At 38.6% G+C, this 12,333-nt stretch overlaps 1 protein-coding gene across 10 annotated transcripts in view; it reads left to right on the top strand.

Moving 5' to 3' along the window:
- The window catches only part of QRICH1 (glutamine rich 1), a 52,095-nt gene that overhangs the window by 4,481 nt on the left and 35,281 nt on the right, over positions 1-12,333 (top strand). For all 10 annotated transcript variants that reach the window (XM_049640401.1, XM_049640408.1, XM_049640403.1 and 7 more), the window contains one exon: positions 5,508-5,837. In XM_049640401.1, the coding sequence (XP_049496358.1) occupies positions 5,529-5,837 (309 nt within the window). In that variant the 5' untranslated portion in view covers positions 5,508-5,528. The remainder of the gene's footprint in view (positions 1-5,507; positions 5,838-12,333) is intronic.

The raw sequence follows: 12,333 nt of genomic DNA, 5'->3' as shown, positions 1-12,333 counted from the left end.
CCGACTGCGCCACCCAGGCGCCGTCGGTTAAGCGTCCGACTTCAGCCAGGTCACGATCTCGCGGTCCGTGAGTTCGAGACCCGCGTCAGGCTCTGGGCTGATGGCTCGGAGCCTGGAGCCTGTTTCCGATTCTGTGTCTCCCTCTCTCTCTGCCCCTCCCCCGTTCATGCTCTGTCTCTCTCTGTCCCAAAAATAAATAAAAAAACGTTGAAAAAAAAAAAATTAAAAAAAAAAAAAAAGAATCTTGCTTCTTTGAAAGGAGTTTCATTAAGTTTATCCATTTCTGTATTACCAAGGCTCACCCTTGTGTTTCTTGTGAGCAGCATCTTGAAGAAGTTAACAATTTTCATTATTATGCAAACTTATGGTGCTTGATGATTTTGTTTTTTAAGAGTTTCAGATTTTGAGGGGAAAAGCACGCTATGATCAGCCAGAATTGTTGTGTGTGTTACTGTTATTGTGGTAAATCACTGTGTAAAAATATTACTTTTTAATTTTCTTTTGGTTTAATATAAATTGTAGAAAATACAGGAGAGTATTCAACAGGAAGAAATTTAAGTCCTCTGATTCTACCACCAAGGCATAACTAACTACTGTTAGCGTTTAGATGCAGTTTTTTTGTTTTTTTTTTCTCTCATATGGATAAATAATACTGGTATATGTAAATAAAATTGTGTTGGTTCCTTTTTCACACATAATGTGCTTCTGTGTTGTTAAATTTAAAAAGCAAACATTATGTTCAGGGGGCAAGGAATCTTCCAGGTATTAACATCCTTTTTTTTTTTTTTTTTTTTAAGCTACCATGTTAAAGAAAGATCTGTAGAATCACACTAAATCCTTAGGAGACTTTATATGAAATTTGGCATATAATAACAGTGGCATATCAAAAAGAAGAAACCATCACCACTATTAAAAATGTGTTTAATTTCTCTCTCTCTCTCTTTTTTTTCTTAAACTCACTGATTAACCTAAAATATTTAAATATATTTCTGAAGCTTTCCCTCCACCGCGCCTTGTAAGCATCACTTTTGTGTCTGGTCAAATGCTGACTTAGTGTATTTTCATTATTGGGGTGTGTCAGTCTGGTGGATAGTGCCAAGTGAGCAGGTTAAAAGGACAAGAAATGAAGCCATGTGTGTTGTAGTCTGTATGAATGGGCAGATAGGAATGTTCTTCCAAATTGACCTTTTCTATTAAATTTTTAAGTTCTCCAGGGTGTTCCTGGATGGCTCAAGTCAGTAAATCGTGCAACTCTTGATCTCTGGGTTGTTGAGTTCAAGCCCCACATTGGGTGTAGAGATTACTAAAAATAAAATCTTAAAAAAAATTTTTTTAAGTTCTCCATTGAATCCGTTATTGGTTAATATTTTTTAGCTACCTCTGATCTCAGTGGTTCTCAAGTGATGATGTGGATTTGTACAGAGTTGGTGAAGAACCTTCTAGGGGCTTAGTGAAAGAAAAAAGCAATGGGAATTGGGAAGCAATGGCTGCTTCTGCTTGAAGCTCCACTGACTTAGGCTCTAAGCTTGGAACGCTGTAGAGTGTGTTATACTTTGTAGTTTAAACTGCTTAAAATACAGAAGGTGTTTTTTATCATAAATTATTTGAAATATTTTCACAAGGATACAGAAGAATAGAATGAATACCTGTTAATGAGCTTTTATCAACAGTTTCTAAGTTTTATAGAATTTTACCTACTTCAGGCTATTGGTGTTCTGTGTGTGTGTGTGTGTGTGTGTGTGTGTGTGTGTGTGTTTAATGAAAGCTTAAAGAATGAACTTTGAGGCTTTATAGAAGATACATTTCCAAGCTTTTATTCCATTTCTGGGAGATGACTATTCATCTATCTTGTCGTTACTGGAATAAATTTATAGCTGGATTAGATTTTCTTATATTGACTTTTTTTTAAGGTGGTATTCTGGAAATACGGGATTTGTTTGGAGGAGAATGGTTTTATCATCTTTGGAACCTGGATTTTTTAAACAAATATGTCCTGAGTTTAATTTGGTATGAAATGCTGTGTTCTAAAAGGTTGATTAATTACAAGCTATATTCAACTTTGCTAAATGTTTGTCGAAAATAGAGGATGTGGTATGGGGGCGCCTGGGTGGCTCAGTCTGTTGAGCATTTGACTCTTGATTTTGGCTCAGGTTATGATCCCACGGTTATGGAATCAAGCCCCGGTCTGGCTGAGCATGGAGCCTGCTTTGGAGTCTGTCTCCCTTGCCCCTCTCCCCCGCTCGTGCTTGCTCTCTCAAATAAAAAAAATTTTCTTTAATTAAAAAATAGAGGACATGGCACTTTAATTTCTTAATCTTAGTGGGAGGTCTAGAGATACTCTAAAATTAGTAAGTCTACATATAAATAAAGGTTTAAAGGTATGAAAGTGAACATTGGCAAAAATAACAATGAGATTGGCAGGGGTTGGTGACAGGAGGGTGATTTAAAAGCCCTAAACTTACCTTTCCTGAAGGACAGGTCAGTGTTTCAAATTGGTAGATCAACAAAGCATACTTAGGTGTTTTGTTTTTGGTTGTTTTTTTTTTTTTTTTTTCACTTTTTTTTTATTCTTTTTTTTTTAAAAAATGGGTTTTTTTTTTTTTTCCCCCTCCCCCCCCCCCCCCCCCCCGGCCAAAGAAACAAAAATAAAAAAACTAGTTGTAATTCTACCCTGGAAACTGAAGAAAATTTGTTTCTAGGAAAAGAAGTTAGTGTAGTCTCCCTTTATATTTAATATTAGACTTCAGATAAAGCTTAAGCATCCTCATTAGTGAAACTTGAAAGAGTGAAGGAAAATAAGTCACTAGGAAGTTTCTAGGGACTGCCTTTACCAAGCAATATTTGTGTGAAGGTTTTCTGATTCTATTAACTTATTTTGCAATTTTTTTGGTTCTTAATTGTGTGTATTTCTTTTCTCCCAGATTTGAGACAAAAAAAATGTTTTGCCCCATGGTTACCCATATTTTTTAAAAAAATTGCTTTCACACAGTAGCGATGATTCCAGTGCAGACAGTCTTCAGAATTCGGTGTCAGTATTTTATGGGAATGTAATTGTTGAAAATAAATTTGGGGAAGTGTAAATTTCAGTTGGCCTCTGCCATTCTTCTGTAATGGAGGTAGAAAATTGAAATATGTACCAGCATGGTACAGAATCAGTTAATTGCTATTCATATAGCTCTTCTTTGTCCCTTTTTGAGCAGAAGGGTAGATATGATGAGGTATTTAGAGTCACATGTGAATTTTGTGATGTTATTGGGTCTATATTATGAGAGATGCCTTCTTCAGAAGGAAATTCTAGTCATGATGCTCTTATCAGAAGGGAGATTTGACACATTCTGTGCCAGTGTGGTGAGTGATTGTGGGTCACCTACACTGGAATGGCCTGCTCTGAATAGGTAACAGAAGGATGGGGTGTTTGGCCTTGGTGATGTTCTTATTCACTTGTATCATGGTCATTGTTGAGAGCTTAATTTTGAAGTCTTACAGCAGACCTCCTAATTTTCAACTCCCCTGCAGCAGAGAGCAAGAAGGGAGAACAGAGCAAGGCAAGTGGTCAAGAAGAGAAGTGGGAAAGGGACAAACGAGTTGTATTTCAGGAGATTAGAGGTCTTCAACAAAGATTTTAACTTTGCAGTCACCTGGCCTGTGCTTGCTTTTCTTTGCACTCTTGCGTTTGGGGTGTCCTGAGATGTAGAGGCTCTCCTCAGAGTAGTGGGTTAAGGTTTGATTTTAGGCAGGATAAGGTATATGTGCTGTTCTTTATTTATGGAGAAATATATTTGCAATGTATTATATGCATAGTTATAAAAGATTTACTGTTGTGTCAACTATGTAGGGAAAGCACCCAAATATAACTTGTATACTATACTTAGGGTGTCCCACAGAAATGTTGCCAGTGTTAGTAACTTAATAGCAGTAAGGATCATATGTTTTCTCTGGTCTCAACGCTTGTCTTGGATATATAGGCCCTTTTCCCAGGGTGTATACTGACCATTTACCGGGAGAAAGCTTAACATTTATAATTGTAACTTACAGATGTTACAGGAACAGCTTAACATTTATAATTGTAAGTTATAGATGTTACAGGAACAAAGAGCCATAATCCTTCTTGTTCTACATTGAATTGCAAGTGTAACATATACATATACACGTACATATACATATGAAGCACCTACCATGTGTCAGCCATCTGAGAGGATCAGGACACAGTCTTGTGTGCCAGGAGTTTAGAGCCAGGTGGAAGAGATAAGATGATTACCCATATGCCTTATATCTGTAACATAAGGCAGAACATCTGGGCAGTGAAAGAGAGACTGATATTTCTAGTGTTGATGCCTTTCTAGTCTTCTAGCCTTTCTTTAATGGTTCAGGGAAACAAATAACTTTTCCATTTGCGATTGATAAGAGTCCTTTCTGGCAAAAATGTTCACTTGGTTTGTGTGACCCTCATATCCTGCTGCTGCTTTTGTTCTGGAGGTGGTTCTGATCCAGAGGGGAGGGAATGATATGAAATCAGCAGTGGCAGGCCACCAATAGTCCGTAGGTAGATTGCATGGTTGTCCCCCAGGTAGTTGAGAATTACTATCCACCCCTGCAGATTAATTCTTAGGGTAAATACCCTGATGAAAAATTTGCAGAATTGATTTCTGAGTTTTAGGAGTGACCTAGTTATTATTTAAAGCACTATTCAACTTTACCCACCTATTTTAATATTAGTTAGCACTTATATAGTACTGTCTGTGTCAGGTACTTTTCTCAGAGTTTTATATTTAATCTTCATGTCAACTCTGTAAGGTAAATACTATTTTATTTATCCCCATTTTATACACAAAACCAAGGTTAACTAACTTGTCTAGTGTTTCAGAGCTAAAGAGAGATTGAGCTGAGATTTGAACCCAGGCAAGCTAGCTCCAAAATCCATGCTTCTGACAAGTAAGCTATGCTGCAAAACTATGTGAGCAATATATGGCAAACTGGGATTTTTGGTGTTTCTGGTGGGAGATGAAGTATTTATCCCCTTTTTCTCAGGTCTTGCTACAGCTAAGTGACATACATGTTTTTACTATAGGACATAGTTGGCGGTGGAAATTGAACATGTCAGTAGGAATCCCTGCTCCTGGCTTCCTTGGTCGTCCTCTCTGTGATGATCACAATAGTTTTGCATGTGACTTTTATTGTCCAGTGCTTGGCTCTGCAGAGAAGATGGCATTGGCCTAGTGCTGGGTGGAGAGTGTGTTTTCAGCCTGTTTCATCCAGTACTGTGACGCATGCCTTTGTTTTTTGTTTTCAGTGTGATAGTTTAAGAAATGTTTATAGAAGCAATTTTTAAACATGGGTAACTTAAAAAAATAATAAGGTGGTATAATAAATTACTGTATTTTGGATTCCTGTATACAGCTGCCCTGAATATTCCACTCTGATGCAAAAGTGATTGACTGCTGTGTGCATTTCAAAATATGAAAACAATAGCATAATTTTGACTTCTGACCATTTATTTTTATTTCTAGGAACCCTAAGGACTCTGCAATATGAATAATTCTCTGGAGAACACCATTTCCTTTGAAGAGTACATCCGAGTAAAGGCGCGGTCTGTCCCGCAGCACAGGATGAAGGAATTTCTGGACTCACTAGCCTCTAAGGGGCCAGAAGCCCTTCAGGAGTTCCAGCAGACAGCTACCACTACCATGGTGTACCAACAGGGTGGGAACTGCATTTATACAGACAGCACCGAAGTGGCTGGGTCTTTACTTGAACTTGCCTGTCCAGTCACCACCAGTGTTCAGCCACAAACTCAACAAGAACAGCAGATTCAGGTTCAACAGCCACAGCAGGTTCAGGTAAAAGGGAGATGTTGAGGTGCATCCTATTTAGTAGATTTTATTTGCCATCAGGGTTTTGGTTAGTAGGAACATCACATCTATATACAGATATCTGAGGTTATTTTCACTAAGGGAATATTCTGTGTTTTTTTGAAACATTTTATTTAACACAATGGCTTTCATATATAGTACAGACTAAAAATATTTGCAGCTACCATAAACTGAAACCATCACAGATACTTGCCATTTGCTTTGGAGAATTAAACTACAGAAATTAGAGGTCTTCTGGGACTGGGCTCGGATGTGACATAGCTGTGTGTAACTGAAGCTTCCCTTTTGTCTGTGTCACCCTGGGTAGATCAAGAACATAGGAGGGGCTTATCTTTTCTCATTACTTACAAGCATGACATTTGGAACTTATTTTAAAATGGATGTGATCTATTTTAGTGATCTTCCTTTAGTTGTATGGTTCCATGACTCAGGTCACTTATAGATTTCCAGGTCTTCATTTACTGTTTATAATTCTCAGGAAATAATGCTAATTGATAATGAGCTTACAGAAAGAGGAGGAACTAATAAATTTGCCAAGAATTTAAAAGTGCCTCTTTAGGGGTTCCTCATATGAAACTAACAGTATGCTCCATTTACAAATGCTCCTTTCTTGCTATTGTCTCTTGTGGTTCTATTTCATTTTGCCCTCAATGCTTTTTCCACTAAGAGAATTGGAAAGGGAGTAGAATGTGACTGAGGGGCAAGAGGGTGGAGAGGTGTGTCTGGTGAGATAGAAGGCACCTTTAGTCCTTAGGGATGCAGACAGGTATATTGGAAGAACATGGGTCTGGAGTTGTATTCTTGGGTTTAGATCTGGCTTGACATGTAAATTTTTCCAGCCCTAGGTTTTTCATCTGTTAAATAGGGATAATACTGTTTAGTGAGACTGAATGAGATAATAGACCAGAAAACATCTGGCACACAGGAATGCAGTCATTGTTCATTCCATTCTTTGTAAGGAAGGAGGGCAGGGTACAGGAAAGGTAGATAAGAGAAGGCTGGCTTTTTGGTTTAAGAAATTATTCTGTTATTTACAGCTTGGACTTCTTTTTTCATAAGATTAAATGGTTTGGGATGGGGCATCTGGCTGGTTCGGTTGGTAGAGCATGCGGAGCATGTGACTCTTGATCTTGGGATCATGAGTTCAAGCCCTACATGGATGTAGAACTTACTTTAAAAAAAAAAAAAAAAAAAGGAAGGGGGTACCTGGATGGCTCAGTTGGTTTAGTGTCTAACTCGATTTCAGCTCAAGTCACAATCTCACAGTTTGTGGGATCGAGCCCCAAATCAGGCTCTGCACTGACATCATGGAGCCTGCTTGGGATTCTCCCTTGCCTTCACTTTCTCTGCCCCTCCCCTGCTCGCACTCACTCTTTCTCTCTCTCTCTCTCTCTCTCACTCTCAAAATAAGTAAACATTTAAATAAAAAAAGGAGGGGGATACAAATGGTAAGGGATTTGAGTTTAAAGTGTTTGAGACTTTGTTTTCAAGATGGCTGATTGAAGTCACCTGTTAACTTCATTGTCGTTCTCCAAAACCCCTGTAAATAAAAGAAGTGTAAATAATAATAAATCCATGAGATAGGTTCAATATGTTGGACTCATAAGAACACATATTTTCTTCATTCTAAGTAACTTAAAAAATACTTTCAAAAAAGTAGTGCTGGAAAAAACAAGTGCCATCAAAAAACCACTAAATCCGGGGTACCTGGGTGGCTCAGTTGGTTGAACATCCAGCTCTTTTTTTTTTTTTTAATATGAAATTTATTGTCAAATTGGTTTCCATACAACACCCAGTGCTCATCCCAACAGGTGCCCTCCTCAATGCCCATCACTCACTTTCCTCTCCCTCCCACCCCCCAGCGTCCGACTCTTGATTTCAGCTCATAATCCCAGGGTTGTGGGATCAAGCCCTGTGTCAGCATAGAGTCTGTTTAAGATTATCTCTCTCCTCCTCTGCCTGTCTCCCCCGCTCGCACAAGCGCTGGCTCTCTCTCTCAAAAAAAAAAAATCACTAAATCTGAGAAATTGCTAAGAGAGAAAGCAAACAGAATCAGGCAACAGAAGAATTAATGTAAAAGAGAACTTTTAGGGAAGGTGAAATAGTTCTCAGGGTGCTCTAAGCCAAGAAGTTAAGGATACAAAGCAAAATTCTCCCCTGGGGCAACCTCAGTCTCCCACCAGTTGGGACTTGGCCAAGGGTGTAGAACACACATTTACATATGTATGTCTGCATATATTATGAGTATAGTTGACCCTTGAACAACATAGGTTTGAACTACACAGGTCCGCTTCTATACAAATTTTTTTTGAGAAATACAGTACAGTACTGAAAATTTATCTTACGATATTCTTAATGACATCTTTTTGTATACTTTATTATTTTTATTTTTTTAATTTTTTTTTTTTAACGTTTATTTATTTTTGAGACAGAGAGACAGAGCATGAACGGGGGAGGGTCAGAGAGAGGGAGACACAGAATCTGAAACAGGCTCCAGGCTCTGAGCTGTCAGCACAGAGCCCGACGCGGGGCTCGAACTCAGGGACCGCGAGATCATGACCTGAGCCAAAGTCGGCTGCCCAACCGACTGAGCCACCCAGGCGCCCCTGTATACTTTATTATAAGAATATATAATAGAAATAACATGCAAAATATATGTTGACAGTTTTAGTTATCAGTAAGGTTTCTAATCAACAGGTTTTTAATAGTTTCACAGGAGTCAAAAGTTTTATATGTTGATTTCTGATTGCAAAGGAGTTCGTGCCCCTAGCCCCTGCCATGTTCTTCCAGGGTCAGCTGTGATAGATACCAGGTATAGGATGAAGGTGGCTCTTCTAATAGGTGGGGAAAGGATATATTTCATTAGTGGAGTAAGGCAGTCTACTACTCTTCTTGGAAATAAAGTCAGATGCCTCTCCTAATACCAGATAGGTGAAAGAGTCAGATAAAAACAAAACAATAAAACCATTAAAAGACAGTATAGAAAGTTTTTGGAATTCTAGATTGTGGAAAGCCTTCCTAAGGAAAAAAGTAAACTCCGAGATAGCTTTACCCAATCTTTTTTACCCTGAAGGAGTACTTGAAATAATTTTCAGGTCTCAGGGAACCCCTGCATAAATGTAACTATTTGTGGGCACCTGGGTGGCTGAGTCATTAAGCACCTGATTTTGGCTCAAGTCGTGAGCTTATTGGTGAGTTTGAGTCCCCCATGGAGTGAGCTCACCCCTCCTCTCTGTATCTGTCTCTGCCCGCCCCCCCCGCCCCTCACTCACTCTCCTCAAAAAAAAATTGCTGTATTTATATATCTCACAGAATATTAGCTTGATCAGCAAGTTAGAGGCATAATAATTTTAATAATAACTATCAATGTTCTTTTGATATATTTTTTTGTGGATTTACATTTTGGCCAACTTATTAGGCTGTCTTGGTGTGGTTCTCTTCCCCACATAGGTTATCAGATTTTTTAATTATTATTATTATTATTTTAGTTTTATTTTTTATTTTTTAAAATTTACATCCAAAATAGTTAGCATATAGTGAAACAATGATTTCAGGAGTAGATTCCTTAATGTCCCTTATCCATTTAGCCCATCCCCCCTCCCATTTAAAAAATTTTTTTTAATGTTTATTTATCTTTGAGAGAGAGACAGAGTGTGCGTGGGTTAGGGGCAGAGAGAGAGGGAGACATAGAATCTGAAACAGGCTGCAAGCTGTCAGCACAGAGCCCAATGTGGGGCTCGAACTCACGAACTGTGTGTGAGATCATGACTAAGCCGAAGTTGGACACCCAACCAACTGAGCCACTCAGGTGCCCCTAGGTTATCAGATTTAATTCAAGTTATTAGCGTGTATTTCTTTTTAAAAAAGTTTCCTCCTTGAACATTTTTTGCCTTTTTCAAGTAGTCCATTTCTACCATCTAAGTTGCTGAGATAAGGATTGTGGTATATGGTATGTATGTGCAAGAGTAGTTTTTTTCCCCTCTTTAAAATTAAAAATGACCTTTGAGCCAAGCATTCTTGGACCAAAGGGTAGTTAATCCTAGCTTACCTTTCTTGAGACTGATCTTTCTTTCCTTTTCATAAGTTTTAAATTAAAAACTCTTAAGGCAGTGGCATCTGGGTGGCTCAGTCGGTTAAGCAACCGACTTAGGCTCAGGTCATGATCTCACGGTTTGAGTTCAGGCCCCGCATAGGGCTCCATGCTGACAGCTCAGAGCCTGGAGCCTGCTTCAGATTCTGTGTCTCCCTCTCTCTGTCCCTCCCCCACCTCTCCAAAATAAATAAACGTGAAAAAAAATTGTTTAAAAATAATATATTTTCATTAATAACTGGTTTAAGCCAAATGGGGTTTAGTTTTTCTAAAAGTTGGCTTTGTAGATTAAATAAAATTAAATTGTATTACCTAATGTTACTTACATGAAAATTGACATTGTTATTCTAAAGCTGCCAAAATCATAAGCCAGATAATATTAATAAAAATATGAATGGGGCGCCTGGGTGGCTCGGTTGGTTAAGCATCCGACTTCGGTTCAGGTCATGATCTCGTGGTCCGTGAGTTCGAGCCCCGCGTCGGGCTCTGTGCTGACCGCTTAAAGCCTGGAGCCTGTTTCAGATTCTGTGTCTCCCCCTCTCTCTCTGCCCCTCCCCTGTTCATGCTCTGTCTCTCTGTCTCAAAAATAAACGTTAAAATTAAAAATATATATATATGACTGACAATACAACTTTATATAAAATTTTGTAAAAACATTTTTTTCTGAGTGATACCAGAATCAAATATACCTTGCAGTTACAAAATTATTATACACACGTTGGTTTTTTGATATCTTATAGGTCTGTACTTAGTTTAAAAGCATAATTTTTGAAACTAAAAATAGCACATGAGGCATAAGGAGGTTAAGTCCTATTTCAGTAGCTAGTATTTGCACCCAAGCTGTTTTAACTTGAGACTGTGCTTCTTTCTAGTGTTTGTAACACACAAAGAACTCTTAGAAAGTAGAAAAAAATAATTAGTAAAAAAAATGAACAAAGGATATAAGACAATTCATAGAAGAAGAATACAAGTAGTACTAATAAGCATATCAGAAGATGTTTCTTTAACGTTTATTTTTTTGAGAGAGAAAGAGTGTGAGCCAGGGAGGGGGCAGAGAGAGGGAGACACAGAATCTAAAGCAGGCTTCGGGCTCTGAACTGTCAGCACAGAGCTCGATGTGGGGCCTAAACTCCTGAACCGAGAGATCATGACCTGAGCTAAAGTCAGCCACTCAACCGACTGAGCCACCCAGGTGCTCCAGGAAGTACAAATTTTAAAAGTGAAATACCAGGGGCGCCTGGGTGGCTCAGTCAGTTGAGTGTCCAACTCTTGATTTCGATGTAGGTCATGACCTCGTGGTTCATGAGATGGAGCCCTGCCTTGGGCTCTGCGCTGACAGTGCAGAGCCTGCTTGGGATTCTCTGCTCCTTCCCTGCTTATGGTCTCTCTCTCTCAAAATAAAGTAGTAAACATTTTAAATAAATAATAAATGTGAAATGCCATATTTCATTTATTAGGTAGGGTAACATTTATAAAGATTTCACCCAGGGTGGCAAGGGTATGAGAGGATAAATTAGTGTAATTTTCTTGAAAGTGATTTTGGCAATACTTACAAAATTTTTTTTTAAGTGTGCATACCATTGGCTTTGCATTTGTGTTCACAGATACATGTGTATACAAGGATATTCACTGCTGCACTGCTTATGATAGTAGTAACACTAGAAACAAATCACTAAATAAGGGAAATGGTGAATAATGGTACAATTGTAGTGTGTCCTGTGCAGTCAGAAGAATGAGGTAGATCTTTGCCTATTGACAGGGTAGGATGTGTAACAGATTGCTGAGTGTCAAAACCGGTTTAGTATCACTGATTTTTAACATGTAGAATGTCATGGTCCTTGAATAATAGTTGTAAAGTTCAAAACAGTAACTGGGCTGGGGAGTGGGTTGCTAAGGAGGATAACTTGAATTTTTTATTTTTTGTTTTTATTTTTTAGTTTATTTTTGAGAGAGAGAATGTGCTCATGTGTGCAGCTGAGGGGCAGAGAGAGAGAGAGAATCCCAAGCCACCCTGTACTGTCCGCACATAGCCCAATGTAGCACTCGAACCTGCGAACTGTGAGATCATTACCTGGGCCGAAATCAAGAATCAGATGCTTAACTGACTAAGCCACCCAGATGCCCTGAGAGCTTGAATTTTTCATTAAACATGAACTGCTTTTCTAATGAAAGAAAAGTGTTGAAAATATTTTGCTTTGAACTTGTATGTACAGAGCAATAGTTCTTAACCTTTTCTTCCCTATCCCAAACATCTTAATGTCTTTTTATTCGTAAAGCCCTTTACTCTAGATGCTTGGGTGCAGTAGTGAGCCGACAGAAAGCTCCCTGTATACAGGAGCATACGTTATAGCTGGAAGGAGATAGATGGTACGT

Source organism: Panthera uncia, chromosome A2, assembly GCF_023721935.1.
Source record: "Panthera uncia isolate 11264 chromosome A2, Puncia_PCG_1.0, whole genome shotgun sequence".
Taxonomy (NCBI): domain Eukaryota; kingdom Metazoa; phylum Chordata; class Mammalia; order Carnivora; family Felidae; genus Panthera; species Panthera uncia.
The sequence above is the reverse complement of the archived record's forward strand: the minus strand, read 5'-3'. Positions and strand labels throughout refer to the sequence as shown.